The following is a 16,969-nucleotide window of genomic DNA, read 5'->3' as shown; positions in this document are numbered from 1 at the left end:
TACTCCATGTGAGGCTATTGGCACCTCCACCTTGTTAGCCTTGGGTGGGATCTGCACCATCTTTGCATCCAACCTCCATGCCTTGCAAGGATGCAGGCTCCCAGATCTGAGCTGTGTTTTTGTGGCACTTCCTGGACACGACAGAGCTGCTGATGTGGAACAGACATTGTGCTGCCCTTTAACCTCACCTCTGGAGCCCCAGGTGTGGCCACCATGGCAATTACAGCCATTTGATAACTCCAGGTGCTTTGAGCAAGGAGCAGTGGTGGAGTTTGAGCTGGGTTCAGTCTGACACTCCCCTTCAGGGAAGGCTGTTTTTCCTTCTGTGAACTCTGAAGCCTGGACCACACAAAAAGTCAGTGTGAGTCTTGTTTATAAGCTCCCTTCAAGTGTTGAAAGGTCTCACTGGAATCCTTTCTTCAGGCTGAACAAGCCCAGATCCCTCAGGTTTTCTTTGCGGGAGAGCTGCTCAGCTTTCTGGGCATCTTTGTATCAACTGCACAACTCAGCTTGGTACCATCAGCAAACTTGTTGGGGATATACTCGATCTCACTGCCTGTGCCATTGATAAAGATGCTGAAGAGCATTGGTCCCAAGATAGACCCTTAGAGGACAGCTCTGTCACTGCCTCCACTGGGACACGGAGCCATTGGCCACAGCCCTCTGGCTGCAGCTGTCCAACCAGTTGTTTATCTGTTGAATCGTTCAGCATTCACATCTCTCCAATTGAGAGAGAAGGATGTGGTGCAGGGCCATGTTAAATGCCTTGTGGAAGTCCCTCTAGATGGCATCTGTCATTCCTTTGTGCAACAACGCTCTCATTCCACGATAGAAGACCACTGGGTTGGTCAGGCACAGGCTGCTCTTGGTGAAGCCATGCTGGATGTCTGGGATCACCTCTTTGTCTTCCATGTGCCTTAATATGGCTTCCAGAAGGATCTGCTCCATGATCTTCCCAGGCTCACTGCTGTCGTTCCACAGATCTTCATGTCTCCCTTTCTTAAAAACAGTGAAGACGTTTCCCTTTTACCAATCACTGGGGATTTCACCCGACAGCCATGACAAAGAGTGCAGGTTTGCTTGCACTAGGGATAGTTTAAGAAGAAAAGCTTTTAACATCAAGTTAGTTCTCTAGATCCAAGATGTAACCTGATGTAGATGAGGTACATCTCAATTATGTGCATCAGCTTGTCACACAGTTCCTTCCTTTTCCTTCACTTCACACAACTGAGTGAGCAGTGATGATTGAAAAGGTTTCATGCTATTGCTACACAGGTGCCAACTGGTGTTCCAAATTTTGTTAAGTATTTCTTTTGCTTGTTCATTTTTAGCCTGAAAAGGCTCAAGGAGCTTGCATCTGAGTGCTATCAGAAGGTCTGTGTCATTGTTACCTGCCTTCAGAACTCCAAAGATTTTGACTGCTGTCAAGAGTAGAAATTTGGCTACCAGCCTTGGAATTTACTACAGTGGAATCTTTTAGCCACTTGTTCAGCAGAAATTCAACAGAAAGTCAAATGGAGCAAAATCAGATTTGACAGACTGTTTCCTTCTTCATAGATGGCTCCTGTAACTGAAATAACTTTCAACACAGCTCAGCTTGATTGCAGGAACGCACACCCTAATGCCACCCAGCCATTATGGCCGTGCCTCATCACCCTTTCAGCCATCACCTACTAACCTGGGGTAGCAGTGTAGGCTCTGGGCTGTATTCCTCTCCCTAAAGGTGGGCATCAGCATGTGGTCAGCAGCATCAGCTGTGGCTCAGCGCCTCCTGCAGCTTCTCAGCCTCATCCATCAGCCAGTAGAAGCAGGCAAGTTCTTGCTTCTCCGGGCCTGATGGTGGGATCCAGGCACTTGGCCTTTCCCAGACCCATGGTGCCCCATCATTTTCTGTCTGCCCCACAGTGGCCACATCTGTTCAGGCTTCCTGCAGATGCAGCTCCTGCCTGGTGAGTATCTCACCCTCATCCTCAGTCTTTTCCCTGTTCTCAAGCTCAGTCTCATGAGTGCTTCTGTTGTCTGTGTCTGCAGCAGCTCCCATATGAAGGGTGCTGGCCGGATGGCGCAGAATCAAGTGTGCATGAAGTAGTGCTCGTTGGTGATGCACAGTACAACGAAGATAACATAGGAGCAGCCAGCCTCTGCACTCTGATGGTAGACACTGGAGCAGTTGTTGAACATGAAGGTTTGGAAGAGGGCCATCGTGGTGGTGAAGAGCCCGAAGAGCTGCAGGTGGGCAGGAGAGGCAGTGCATGACTGCAGTGCGTGACTACAGAGAAGATGGCAGGGGTGACAGGTTGCAGATGCAGAGTGGTCATGAGATGCTGATAGGAGTTGGCTGAGGCCTTGGCTGCGACAGAATGGCTCTTGGCAGTTTTTTTTCCTGCTGGCTGAGCGTGTTCTCTGTGAAAACCGGGGGCCCTGTCTCCAATTTGAATGTGCTCCAGCTTCTGCTCCCAGAAGCTTCTGCTAGTTCTTGTCATGCCTTTCTTTGACTGATGAATCATTTCATAGCTAGGTAACTGAGTACCTGCTGAGACTGTCTGTTTCCAGGAGCATAGCCTGCATTTATTATTATTATTTTTTTTTTTGGTGACTGCTAGCAAAAAAAAAAAAAACAAACAACCCAAGGGTTTGAACTGTTACTTTCCACTGGTGGGAAACCAAACCCAAACCACCCCTTCTGTGTGCTGTGCTAAAAAAATCCCTAGAGGTCTCTTCTTTCTCTCAGGTCTCCCCCAGATACTGAGAGGAGCCATGAGCAGGCTTTGCTGGAGGGGTTATTGCATGCATCCTCTTCTCCTTCATTGCAGATTTCTCCCTGTCGCACGGCAGTGTGCCCTGTAATGGCCTGCTGTGCTACGTAGCACAAATGCTGGCAGAGATGATGCTTGAGTGGTTTGCAGCCTACCCACGAGGCTGCTAATTGCCCCTGCCCTTTCTCACTCAATCCACTCTGTCGTGCTGTGCAGATGAGCAAAGTGGTCCTGGGAGAGTTGGGATAAAGCACGTGAAAGTCTCCAGTTCTTTTCTGACTTGATTGCAAAAAACAAGAAAAGCATTTCAGTTCAACTTGGAATAAAACAGCCTCTGATGTGCTCAGCTCCTGTCTTCTGCAGTGCTTGGTAGGACCGTGTGAAGTCCCTTCAGTGAATGGAAGCAGATCCCTGAATTGCTTTATCTCAAAATCTCCTTTCATAGACCTGCCTCAGGCTGAAGCTCCCTGGCAGACAGAGCAAAGTGTTGCATTTGCTCATTACAAAGAGATGCTGAGACCGAACAAAGCTTTTGGACAGAGCGGTGATAAAAAGGATTGTCTTTAGCAGTCAGAGCTTTGTCTCTGGTAGAGAGCACTTGCTTTTCCTGGATCAACGGGGAAGATTTCTGAATCCATTCTGGTATACAGGCAAGGACAATATATATGTGTTTGAAACGATGCTGAATTTGTCTGAGATCCCTGCTGGACTGGATTATTCTTTCCCATCGTGTAGGAGAGCAGCTGTAATGACCAGTGTCACGGTGATGTGCAAGGGAGGAAGGCTCCCAAATGCCAGGTGCAAAGCAGAACGAGAACTGCCTGTATTAAAAATTATTTGCATTTAGCCAACTTATTAAATGCACTTTTTTTTTCTAGGCAGTTCAAGGACTGAAAAATACACTTTAGGTAAGCAATTAATCATATTGAGGGAATACAAATTAAATGATCAATAATAGAAAGCAGAGAGCATTTGGTTTCCAAAGCACCTCGTTGTGCGCCTGGATTGTTGGTGCAGTTTCATAGAATGATAGAAAGACCTGGGTTGCAAAGGAGCACAGTGCTCATCCAGCTCCAAGCCCTGCTGTGTGCAGGTCACCAACCAGCAGCCCAGGCTGCCCAGAGCCACATCCAGCCTGGCCTTGAATGCCTGCAGGGATGGGGTATCCACAGCATCCTTGGGCAACCTGTGCCAGTGCCTCACCACCCTCTGGCTCCAAAACTTCCTCCTCACATCCAACCCAAACCTCCCCTGTCTCACTTTCAAGCCATTCCCCTTGTCCTGTCACCACCCACCCTCACACACAGCCGTTCCCCTCCTGTTTATCTGCTCCTTACAGGTATTGGAAGGATACTACTGGAAGACACTCCACCAAACACTGGAAAACAGAATTTAGGACTACAAGAGAGATTTCTTCTCATCAGCTCCAAACACACCCGCAGACCAGTGAGTGCTGCTGACTGCTGGAGAAGAGGCTCTGGAGCAATCTCCCAGAAGGAGAACTGGAGCAAAACCTTTGTTTCCAGGTAGAAATCTGAATCTGCAATCAGGCTGTGTTGGTCCTGGAGGTGAGGGTGCAGTGAATCCCTACAGGCAACCCTGCATAACGTTGTTTGAACCTTGTGGACTGAATCACAGCAGATTTGCATCAATGCCAACGTGAATAAAACTTGCAAGCAGGAGCTGAGACCCCTAAAGGGCTCTGTGATTGAGCACGTCCTCCTTCCAGGCAGCCACGCTGAGATATTCATGGGAACAGCAGGTGCTGAAGCCAGCTGAAGCCCTGGGAAGCTTGGGGGTGAGTGCTTCTGAAAATCCCATTTTGTGTTTAAATCTCAGTAACCTGAATCAGAGAGAATCGGTCGGTGTGCGATTACACCGACATACAGGAGGGAGCAACGCTGCACCAGCAAGGGCGGTCCCAAAAGCAGTGTTTAAATGGGATGAAATGGGCACACGTGATGGGATGCAGCTGAGAGCCTCCTCTCTGCTGAACCTTGAGGGCAAACCAAGCAAAATGGGGCAAAATGGGCTAAAATTAGCTAAAGGTCTGGCCTGCCACAAGGTGGGGTTCAGGATTTCCTCAGGCATAAGTCCCAAAGGCTCCTGTGTGTCCCCAGCAGCTGCTCCTGTAAAACTGGGGTGTGCTGCTGTAAATATGCTGTGCTGTCACAAGGAGCTCACCCTCTGCTCTCTCTAAAAGGAGTTGGAATCTAAAAGGAATCCTCCCGTTGAGGATTAGGCCTTCAGTTGCAAGGACTTCACTTTTTGTTTCCCCCCCTCCTTTGAGACCTTTGCATCTTGGCTGTCTCTAGCAAAGGCTTGTGGTCACTGTGTATATTTTTAACCTGTAATTAGAAGCCAAATTGTGCAGCCTTCCAGTCAAGGAGTTGCAGTTCATTAAAAAATAATAACAACAAAGACCCAGATTTCTTTCTTTTCCTTCAAACAAAGACCTATTTCAATGAACCCAAACAAGAATGTGTTGGAATAGCACACATTTGGCAACCAACTGCCCCACACAACCCCTCTGCTGGTTGGGTTGGGCCTGTCCTGCACCACTGACCTGTGCTGACAATGAGGCTGTTTCAGAAATGTTGGTCTTTTGTCTCAGGTAAGCAGTGATAGAAGCACAGAATGTTGGACAGAAAGGCTGTGGATGCCCCATCCCTCCAGGCATTCAAGGCCAGGCTGGATGTGGCTCTGGGCAGCCTGGGCTGCTGGTTGGCGTCCTGCACACAGCAGGGCTTGGAGCTGGATGAGCATTGAGCTCCTTTGCAACCCAGGCCATTCTGTGATTAATATCCAGGTAAGGAGGTGCCCATAAGGTGTCCAACACAGGACACCCCAAAATCACACCATACATCTGTGAGTGTAATCCAGGTGCTTCTTGAATAGAACAAGAGGTGATGGCCTTAAGTTGTTCCAGGAAGGGCCAGGCTGGGTGTTAGGGAAAATTTCTTCTCCAAAGAGTGGTGAAGCAGTGGCACAGCTGCACAGGGAGTTGGGGGGGGTCACCATCCTGGGGGGTGTTCAGAACCATGGGGATGTGGCACTGAGGGATGTGGGCATGGTGGGGTGGGCTGGGGTTGGGCTTGGGGATCTCAGAGGTCTTTTCCAACTTTTGTGATTGTGTGACTGTATGAAGTTTGATGTCCCTCTGCATATCCCCACTCCAGAGATGCCTCTTGAGATGGCTGGGCTGTGTTTGCTTCTGGAAACAGCAAGAATTTCCTGTATTCTGTCCGTGACCTCACACAGGGTGGGGGCTCAGGCACTGATGAGAAACACTGAGCTGCTGCCTCGGAAATGGCCTTGGATTCTGATGGGAAGGAGAGCAAAAATAGATGTGTGAGGTTTTAAAGTCTGCTTCAGACGTGACATGTTGGAGCTGAAATGGGGGAGGATTTGGGGATTTGTGAGGCTCAAGGAGGGAGGTGCAAAAAGAGGAGGGTTTGGAGGAGAATCTCTTCACTTGGAGCACCATCAGTTGCTTCCAGGCCTCAAGAGGCTGAGCAGCAGTGACACTGATTTATGCAGACTTGGAGATCACCCAAAGCAATTACCTGCACAAACTGCAGAGCTTTTGGTTTTTTTTTTTTTTCCCTTCCCTGAGACAGCAGCAAAAATCTTAGAATCGTGGGATGATGGAATGGCCTGGGCTGCAAAGGAGCACAGCGCTCATCCAGCTCCAAACCCTGCTGTGTGCAGGTCACCAACCAGCAGCCCAGGCTGCCCAGAGCCACATCCAGCCTGGCCTTGAATGCCTGCAGGGATGGGGCATCCACAGCCTCCTTGGGCAACCTGTGCCACTGCCTCACCACCCTCTGCCTCCAAAACTTCCTCCTCACATCCAACCCAAACCTCCCGTCTCACTTTGAAACCATTCCCCTTGTCCTGTCACCACCCACCCTCACACACAGCCGTTCCCCCTCCTGTTTATCCGCTCCCTTCAAGTACAGGAAGGCCACCATGAGGTCTCCCTGCAGCCTTCTCTTCTCCAAGCTGGGAAGTGCTTGGATGCCATCCCTGCTCCTCACTGCAGTGTGCACAGCTCGGCATGTGAAGAAGGCCAGGCTGGATGTGGCTCTGGGCAGCCTGGGCTGCTGGTTGGTGACCTGCACACAGCAGGGGGTTGGAGCTGGATGAGCGCTGTGCTCCTTTGCAACCCAGGCCATTCTATGATATAAGGGAAAAGTTATTTAGGGTGTTGAGGCGCGGGATGCCCAGAGAGGCGGTGGTGCCCCTTCCCTGCAGACACGGGAGCTCAGTTGATGCGTCCATGACCGCTGATGGAGCTACGCACCGCGCGCCGCCATCGTTCCGCTCTGAAATGGGCGCCCCACCCTAAGCCTGGAGCTAAGCTCCGCCCTCTCGCTCGGATTGGCTCTCTTCAGGGGAAGGGGCGGGGCGTGCGCGCGGCGTGACGTTCGCTGAGGGGGCGGGGCGGCGCCGCGCGTGCGCAGGGGCGGGGCGGGACCGGCGGCGGTGTGAGGCGAGGCGGCGCGGCGGACCGAGCCCGGCCCTGAGGGGAGCGGCAGCGGCACGACGCGATCTGTCGCCGTCCACCTCCCCGAGCCCGGCCGGGGGAGCGATCCCACGGCCCTACCCGCATCCTGAGGGGAGGAAGTAGGGCAAGGAAAAAAAAAAAAAAAAAAAAAAAAAAAAAAAAAAAAAAAAAGAGAGAGAGAGGAAAAATCGCGGATCCCAACCGCGTGGAGTAGAGCGAGAGCCAGCGAGCGGGGCGGCGGTGCCATCATCATGTCGGCGGGCGGGGACTTCGGCAACCCGCTGCGGAAATTCAAGCTGGTGTTCCTGGGAGAGCAGAGCGGTGAGTCACGGCCCGGCCCGTGCCCGCCATCCCCCAACCCTTCATCCCCCAACCGCCGCTGTGAGGGGATCCCACCCCCCCCCCCCCTCACCCCTTCCCTTTTTCCCTTCCCGCCTCCCTGTGGTCTCTGTAGCAGAGCCGTTGCCCCCTGCCTGTCCTCTGCTACCGCTGGGTTGGGAACTGCGCGCTGCTGTGTGCCGATTTCAACCAAAAGAACAACAACAACAAAAAAAAAACAAAAAAAAAAGCCAAAAAAAAAAAAAAAAAAAACCCATCTCCAGAGGCGGCTGCTGATTCACCGGACCCCAATTGCGGCGTTTTATCTCTGGCAGGAGATGCCGCCTTCGTTCTGTGGTGTTTTCTGCACCAGCCGAGCGCTGTGAAGGAAGAGCCGCCCCAGGTGCGGGGCTGGATCCACCTTTGCTCTCAGTGATGAAACACGTCATCGTATTTTGTTGGCTCGCTTTTCCTTCTCCTTTTTTCTCCCCCCCTCGTCTCTCTCACGTGCTCAGCCGTGCAGCCCCCAGCTCGGGGCTGGGGTTGCCGTTGGATTGCATTGACCCTCCATTGAGTTGAATGGACCTGGAGTCTCTCCAGCCCCTCCTGTGGGCGATTTCCTTTTGTCCGCCCCATTTAAATCATCGCTTTTCTTTTCTTTTTTTTTTTTTTTTCTTTTCTTTTTTTTCCTCCCCCATCTCTTCTTCCTATTAACAAATTCAGCCTCAACTTGGGCATTTCTTTTTGGGTAAGTCAGCTGATCCACTCGCTGGGGTGCTGTTTGGCCAGCCATCTTAGGAGGTTTTCTGGAGAGGAGGGTTGTGCAGATGTGGTCTGGTCTTTTTTTCTTTATTTTTCTCAATCGTTACTTCATCCCCGGCTAATTAACAAGGAGAACTTAAAGCTCTAGCTGTGCGTTTGCTTGTTTTACTGTATTTCTGACTTTAATTGTGCTTCTGTGGGAGCTGCCAATGCAGACCTTAAATCTCAGCAGCTCTTCGTTTACATGTGGATTTCCCATCTCTCTATTCAAACAGATGTTTTCAGATACCTTCTTCCTCTAGCCTGATTCTTCCCTCCCCTTTTAGCTAATCATTTGTGTCTATACAAGGCCTTAAATAATGGCCTAAAACGTGGGGAAACGTGTATTTAATAACTATAAAAACCCAGCCCTGCTGCTGTGACCAGCTTGCAGATGCCTTGGGGCTTTAAGGAAGCACTCAGAGCTGCTGGCAGCTGTGCTGAGGCTCCGACCTGCCTTTGTCTCAGCTGCTGAGCGATGACTCCGTGGCTGCGCTGCGCCCAGGTGGCTCTGAGTGCAGTGGGGAAATGGCTTTTTGTGTTTCGGGGTTCGGTCCCTACAGATGCTGCTGTCATTGTGGGTTTCTGTGTATTTTTTTATACTGGCTGAAGCATGAGTAGCTCATGATGAACCCGCCGTAGGGGACCTGCTTTAGCAGGGGGTTGGGCTGGGTGATCTCCAGAGGTCCCTTCCTACCCCTGCAGTTCTGTGATTCTCCCATTACATGCAGCTCCTGGAAGAATAAATGTCCTAATAATGGTCTTCGTTAGCGTGGCAGTAATACAGAAGCATCTCTCATCCTGCAAAGGGAGTTCCAGTGGGTTTTACATCCGTGTGTCTCCCTTCACCATTTTCCATTTTGAAGGTTAAGGAGAAATATATTTATGTGTATTTCCAACAGCAGATTTTACAAATGGGAATATCTCTTTCCACAACTGTTGAAGTGGATTATTGCCTTTGCTTCCTGTTTAGCTGAAAGGTTTCCTGCCCTGCTGGAAGGCCGTAATCAAAGATCTTCTCCTGCTGCTTGTGGGGATGCTGGATGCTTCTCTTTCATTTACATTCAGGGGCTTCACTATGGCAAATGAGGTGTTACCAAGGGCTGCGATGCAGCAGTAGCTGGCTGAGCAGCCACAGCAAGCTAAGATCAGCCCGTCAGTGCTGACTGCATGCAGTCTCTTCAATAAATGAGTATGTTTTGGTTAAGAAATCCCTAATGAGTTCATTGCTGTGCGTGTTTTGCAGCCCCGAGGTGCGATTGTGTGGCCAGCGATTGCCACGTAAGACCTGGGAGTGATTGGAGATGCTTTATTTGCATCTGAAACTGAGGTTGCTGTGGATGCAGTCAGGTTTCTGCTGCTGTCCTCAGCCATATTGTGGTAGCTCTGCTCCGTGTGACTGCAGCGATTCTTCCTGCTAGTGCTGCTTGCTGCCAGCTGCAGATTCTCTGTGCTAAGATGCTGGTAGGTTATTAAAGCCCTTTCTCCCCTCGCTCCCCAGTTTCCAAAGCCTTTCCATTGCCCGTGGTTTCTTCCACCCCCTTCCCTTGGTGCTTTCATTGTGGCAGCTCCTCGAGCAATGACACCCTGCTGCGGCTCCGTGCAATGGCAGAAGGTCACTGGCAGCTCCTTCCAGGATTTACTGCAAGTCATTGCCTCTCCATGGCAGTGGTTGCGCTCAGCTCCGTGTGGATCCATCACCAGCCTGCAATTTAATCCCTGTCCAGCTCAAAGAAGCTTCTCTTTCCTTCTCCGTCTCGTTTTGTTCCCCAACTTGTAGTACAAGGATGCGGCGTTAGGTAGCCAGCAAGAAGGCAGCTTCACTAGCACTCGCCTTAATTGAATTACTTTTCTCAATGATCAGAGATTATGGAGTTTAGTACTTTTAAATATGCTAATCTTTGCTGAAAAAGCAGAGAGCTCAGTGCTGGGGGATTAAATAAAGCTATTGTATGAAAAAAGAAAAATGCTCTGCTTCCTGCTGCCTTTGATCTTGTTTTATCAGGTGGCTTTCATCAGTCCTCACGCCTCAAGTCGAAGAAATTCAGATTTCTGGGTCACATCAGTTAGTGCATACGTCACCTGTGCTAGGGTGGCTCACAGTAAATATGGTATCTGATCAAACAGACCAGCTTTGGTTCTGTCTGGCGGGTGGACGTGTCTGCTTATGCCCATTTTTGAGTGAGCAGATTGGAATGCTGGGGTGCTGTCACAAAGATTCGTCCATCATGTGGCTTTATGGTGCAGCTTTTATTGTAAGCAAGTCTGAAGGGCACAAATACAGGTAGCAAAATGAGTCCCCGTTGTCTCTTAATGCGTTGCACGAGATCTAAAAAAATAAAAAGTAAATTAAAAGCAATTAGCCCTGCTTATCAGGAACCAAGGTTTTAATGCTGAAGATGCTGCTAAGTGCTGTGTAATAACTTGCAGACTGTAACAGTTTAGAGACCACTAAATAAAGAGCTGTGATGGCGTTGGGCTGGATGCTGCTGGACGTGCTGTCGTGGGATCATAGAAGCAGAGCGTTGGAAAAACCTTCCAAGATCTTCCAGTCCAACCATCTAATGAGGTGACTGGAGGGCAGGGGGTGGTTTGTGAGTGAGGGGCTGGCCTGGCACTGACCAGTCTGTGTAGGCTGCCATCCCTCTGCAGCAGCAAATCCTCTTGTTAAGGAGTACTCAGCTTTGAAGCTTCCAAGAGCTGTTGTTCATTCTGCTCCTCTCAATTCCTGGTGCCTTGGTTTTCTTGTGGCTGTGTCTTCGGATGCTTGGTTTTCTGTTGGCGCCTATGAAATAGAGCAGCCCTTCCAACAGTGCCTGCAAGGAGCATGGCAGGCGTGGAGAGCAGGCCTGGAATTGGCTGTGGTGCAAGTTCTCATGGAGCCTCTGGTTCCTGTCTGTCTGTGGAAGCCTCTGGAGGAGCTGGATTTCTCTTCCAAGGAAGAACAGCTGCATGTCTGTGCTTTGGTCTGTTTTTCTATCCGTATCTGAGAAACAGTGAGCCTGCAAGTTGAATCTCCTTATCTCCTCGCTATAAGATAACGGATTTTTATCTGGCAGATGATTTGGTGAGGTCTGGCACGAGGTGCAGGCTCTGCAAAACTGATGTGTAAGGCTCAAGTGATGCTAACAGAGGAGCAAAGAGGGAGGACCTGAGCTGAGGCCAGCTGCCCTGAGGAGGTCTAAGAATTAGGAAGTGCCAGTGCTTGCTGCTCTCAGTCATTCTTACAGGCTTCCCCAGCCTATAGAAATCCACCTTCCTAGTCTCTCTATGTAGCACAGGCTGAGTTCAGTTGGGTAGAGGCATTTGTTACATCAAGGACCTGTTGCATGTGCTGCTCATTTAGCAAAACAACCAACAGCAACCCAAACGGGCTCTCAGTGGTCTGAAACATGGCTCAGAAGAAATCGTTGTGCTGCCTTGACGTGAATGACGTAAGACTTTTCTGTGACAGCCTCTGGATCTCTCCTGTTGAGTCCTGCAGCCTGCAGGAAATGGCTCCTTGTGGCAGGCAGCTGTTTCTCAGAGGCTGTGGCAGCTCTCCTGTATCCCTTCTGGGTTGCAATGCAAAACTGAAGTCACTGCTGCTGATGCTATCAAAATATTATGAGTTTGATGCGTTGGTATCACTTATGGAAGCAGTCTAAACAAAGCAGTGCCTCAGTAGGTAAGCAGCAGTCACAACAGGGGTGATAAAAGTAGGAAATTTGGGGGTTATGGTATATTTTCTTTCTTTACTGAGCTTACACAAAGTTGAAAAGCTGAATGGCTTTCTATTGGGTATGTGGACCTGTTTGGAATGCTGCAGAGCCCTGGAGCAATGTCCTTGCTGGGGCTGCCTCCTGTTGGCTCTCAAGTTAGGAAGGAAAGCCTTATTCAGCTGGAGGGCTTAATTGTGGCATTTGTTTAACTTGACTTTATAGAATGAGAGTGTAACTTTTCCTTGTTCCCAGTTAGCGTGCTCCTTCTGCTGGCTGACTGTTACACCACTGTGAGATGTCAGTGTGTTGGCTGCCTCTGCTCTGCTGTGTGCTTTGAGAAGTCCTCTGTGACCCTCGGCACGCCTGGTGGGATGCTGTCTGCTCCAGTTAGTGCACTACTAATAGCCTGAGGTCGGAGTTCTTGAAGCCTTTTTTTACAAAGCCAAAGGCAAATCCTGAAGGCTTGACAGTGATGAGAACCAGCTGCAATGAGGATGTGCTCAGTAGTCCTTCCTTCTCTTTGGGCATTTTTTGGCCACGTTGGAAGCTTTTCTGTCAGTCCCTTCACTGAGACCAGTGGCAATGCCGGTGCTGTGCAGCCACCAGGTCCAGTGGTGTCTTTGGAGGTGTTTCCTGTGTGGCTGTGGCTGCCTTCACAGAATCCCAGAACGACTTGGGATGGAAGGGAGCTCAAGGATCACGAAGCTCCAACCCCCACCAATGCAGGGCCACCAACCTCCCCATTTCACAGCAGCCCAGGCTGCCCAGGGCCCCATCCAACCTGGCCTTGAACACCTCCAGGGATGGACGGGGCATCACAGCCTCCCTGGGCAGCTGTTCCAGCACCTCACCTCTCTCTCAGTAAAGAACTCACTTGCAGGCACTTGATAGAATACAGGTGAATGCTGATGCACATTTCTTTATTCAGCACCCGTTGTAGTTGCTTCCATTTTATTACAGAGAGATGGGACATACTGGAAGCATTTCCGTGACTTGACTTGATGCCAGTATCCCTGGAGATGCCACTCAGCTATTCTGGGATTTGCAGGCTCGTAGTGTTCTCTCATCTAGACATGTGTAGGTGTCATCAACACACAGCATTAAGGCTTTGCTTTAAATCTGAAGCATATTTGCCTGGAACTGAAAGGCTCTGGAAGAAATACTGGAGCAGCTGTGGTGAGCAGTTAGCTATTTTGTCTTCAGATGTGGCCAGAATTGGCTGCATCAGGGTGGGTTGGTGTTGTGTTTGGGGATCTTGGAGGTTTTTTCCAGCGTGAATGTTTCCAAGAACTTAGCATGCCTCGTGGTGGCCCTGTTTGTTGTAGGAGAGTTGGTCTAGATGCCCCCCAGAGGTCCCTTCCAATTCTAAGGGTTCTATGATTCTTTGAGAGACCTTTGGTCCCATGGACTTCTTTCTCTACAGTTGGATCTGCTTCCTTCATAGAATCACAGAACGGTTGGGTTGGAAGGGACCTCAAGGATCATGGAGCTCCAACCCCCCACCACAGGCAGGGCCACCAACCTCTGCCTGCAGGTAAACCTGCTAAGGGTGAAACGTTCTTAACTTTCACTGGATGCGTCTTCCATCTCCACTTGTTACTCCTTAAACCTTTGTACTGTGAACGTTTGAGACTGTATCCATGAGTGCTTTTTATCCTGCTGAGTGATGTTATTCAGTCATTCGCTTCTGGGAGAGCAATCAGCAATTACTGCAGCAAACAAACCCCGCTCCACCATTCCTGTAATTAATGCAGAGGTCCGTTTATTCCATTTCTCTAAATGCTTCCTGTTACGCTTCCTGTACTTACCTCTTTCTAGGTTTGAGTTACAGCCAATTCATTTTCTTAATGCTCTTGATATGTGCAACGCAAAGGGAAGGGAAATTAAATCTAGGATAGATGGGTAGCGAAGAGGAGAGGGGCCCCCAAAGGGGTGAATTTGCACTGGCGTGGCTCCAAGCAGTGTGTGGTGCAGGACTGACAGTATGGCTGTGAGTTGTGTCTCTGCCAAGGGGCCGAGTAGCTGCTGCTGCAGTTGGGGAGAGTGATTTTGTGTAATGGGCTGAGAGCGGGGCCCTGCAGAGACCCTGAGGCTGTCTGCAGAGAAGTGGGCAGGCAGCGCTGCGTTAACCTCACTGCTGAGGTTTCCTTGCAGCTTGTAGGGCTGGGCACTTTGCTTGTGTTAAAGAAGGTATTGTCTTCTCTGAGAGTAGGAAGTACGTGATGACCGACTCAGTCCTCTTCTGTCAGCAGTGGCCATGAGAAACCCTGCTGGTGGGGTGGGAGGGATTTCATTTGCAGCCTGACGGTGGGATGTGAGTTAGATGGGTGATTGAATCATCCAGGAGGTGTCTGAGGTGGTAGAGGAAATGGAGGGACCAAAATTCCTTGGAAGTATTGCCAGCAGGAGTGGAGTGTGCAGACAGAGATCGATGCGTTTCGGTGGGAGCAGCGTGAGCTCAGAGCCAGCAGAGAGGGCATTCAATTAGAAATGCAGGTAAGTGGAGAACGTTTTCTTTTGTAAAAGCAGCTGAAGCTGCAGGTAACGTTTCCTGATGGATGCAGGCAGCATTGTGAAGGGAGGTGAAGGAGGCTTAACTTTCATGTGTAGCAGTATTAATTGGCAGCGGAATACTGTGCTGCATTATCTCCTCTTTCAAAGCAAGTTCTGACCTCGTCTTGACTTTGCTAGGCAGGAGTAGGCAGCTCCTCATGCTGGAGTTCCTCCACCTTTCGTCTTTGTTGCTTATGTTACCTGATGTGTTTTCTTCTGGTTGTAAATGGATGCATCTGCTCCTGAAGCAGTTGCTGAGTGTTGTGTCCTTGGCTCGCTCAAAATGGCTGAACATCTCTTCACGTCTGCATCAAAGCTGGAGTGGCTGCACTGAAGCGGAGCTTCTCGTGCTTGCTTGCATAAAGCTATAGGAGAACCTCTCAGCGTGGCAGGTGAGAGCAGCAAGAGGCTCAACTTCAAATGGCTGAGGAAAGTTGGAGTTTGGCGTGTCATCTGGAGGAAATCCTGAGCTGTTTGGCCTTTCCTGCTGTCCTCAGAGTGCCTTACAGCAAAGCCTTGGCATGCTGGGTCTCTTCCAGCCCCTTTTCCAGCCTCAGCTCAACTTTTTGTCGTACCTTCTCAGCTCTCCCTTTCTTGCCAGTTCTTTATTACTCAATTCATACTTACGTTTCTAATTGTTCGGTTCTCCCAAATTCCTTATTTTTTCTCTCTGATTTAAACTTTTCAAAAAATTTTTGGGGGCTAAGCAGCCACTGGAGTGACTTCTATCTGTGCAGCTAAGTCTGTGACTGTACTACTTTGCCACTGCAGTTTTAGTTGCCTTTGAACTGAACTCAGTGTGATTTGGAGGAGGAAATAGGGATTCCCTCCCAGGGAGAGAGAGGTGCTCATCCCCATCTACTCTGCTCTTGTGAGGCCCCATCTGCAGTGCTGAGTCCAGGCCTGGGGCTCCCAGCACAGGAAGGACGTGGAGCTCTTGGAGCGGGTCCAGAGGAGGGCACTGAGATGAGCAGAGGGCTGGAGCAGCTCTGCTGTGAGGAAAGGCTGAGGGAACTGGGCTTGTTTGGCTTGGAGAAGAGAAGGCTGCAGGGAGACCTCATGGTGGCCTTCAGTGCTTGAAGGCAGCAGATAAACAGGAGGGGGAACGGCTGTGTGTGAGGGTGGGTGGTGGCAGGACAAGGGGAATGGCTTTAAAGTGAGCCAGGGGAGGTTTGGGCTGGATGTGAGAAGGAAGTTTTGGAGGCAGAGGGTGGTGAGGCAGTGGCACAGGTTGCCCAAGGAGGCTGTGGATGCCCCATCCCTGCAGGCATTGGAGGCCAGGCTGGATGTGGCTCTGGGCAGCCTGGGCTGCTGGTTGGCGACCTGCACACAGCAGGGCTTGGAGCTGGATGAGCGCTGTGCTCCTTTGCAGCCCAGGCCATTCTGTGATATGACTTTCCTGTAGCTGCATAGCAGCAGGCAGGTGGGAAGGCTGCATCCCGTCACCTTTAGCACCTTTTTTGGAAGCTGTAGCATAGTGGCAGTCCTGAAAAAAAGCTTTCCTCACTGAAACTATCCCAGTGTTGTAATCATCTGCTGGTTTGTGCTTAAAAATTATTTTCCTCTTTCTCCATTCAAGACTGGTTCCATCTGTTTATTTATGTCTGCAGGCTCCTGGAAGTGTTGAAGCAAGTAATTTACTGTTAATACAGTTGTGGCCTTAGGAATTCTGCAGTTTTACTTAATGTTACACAAAGGATTTTTCTTCTGTGAAATACAGCTGAGTTTTCCATCATTAAACTGCAGAACATGTAGTAAATTTGAGAAGAGCCTTGTGCTGATTATTAGCACGTTCCCTACAGCAAGGCCTGACCACTAGAGAAGAATTTCCCTGTGGAATTGTGTGGTTGGTATTTTAAATGTTCGTTGCAGACGGTGCAGAACTTGCACTGCTAAGGGTGAGTCAAGGATTCGAGAGCCACCTTTGAACACTTAATTTCAGGTTCAGTCAATTCTCACCTTTTGGAAGATGGGGCAGTGAAGAAGTGCCCTGCATGAAGTGTTTTCAAGGGATTCCAGGGCAGCTTTGTGCTCTCTCACTGATCTGATGCTTCCCAAGCACTCGCCTGGAATGCCTGACTGGAGAATCTGCTCTTACATTGGATCTGCCAGCTGCTTTGTTCTCAGCAGATGATTCCCCACTGCCACCCCAGAATTGCTCTGGTTGGAAAAGGCCTTGAAGATCATCAAGTCTAGCCACAACCCAACCATACTACCATAACTCACCACTACCATAACAACCCACCACTAAATCATGGCCGTGAGCACCACATCCAGGTGGCTTTTGAACACATCTGGGGATGGGGACTCAACCACCTCCCTGGGCAGCC

At 50.0% G+C, this 16,969-nt stretch overlaps 1 protein-coding gene across 4 annotated transcripts in view; it reads left to right on the top strand.

Annotated features, from left to right (window-relative positions):
• Positions 1 to 7,517: 7,517 nt before the first annotated feature.
• The window catches only part of RAB6A (RAB6A, member RAS oncogene family), a gene marked incomplete at its 5' end in the record, with an annotated part of 56,849 nt that continues 47,397 nt past the window's right edge, over positions 7,518 to 16,969 (top strand). For 3 of the 4 annotated variants that reach the window (XM_079547181.1, XM_079547179.1, XM_079547180.1), the window contains one exon: positions 7,518 to 7,587. In XM_079547181.1, coding sequence (XP_079403307.1) covers positions 7,518 to 7,587 — 70 coding nt within the window. Of the gene's footprint in view, positions 7,588 to 8,299; positions 8,333 to 16,969 lie in introns of all 4 variants that reach the window. The other variant, XM_079547178.1, reaches the window with a different exon arrangement.

The sequence above is a fragment of the Tetrao urogallus genome (assembly GCF_951394365.1).
Source record: "Tetrao urogallus genome assembly, chromosome: 1".
Taxonomy (NCBI): Eukaryota; Metazoa; Chordata; class Aves; order Galliformes; family Phasianidae; genus Tetrao; species Tetrao urogallus.
Note: the sequence above shows the minus strand (reverse complement) of the source record. Positions and strands in the feature narration are given on the sequence as shown.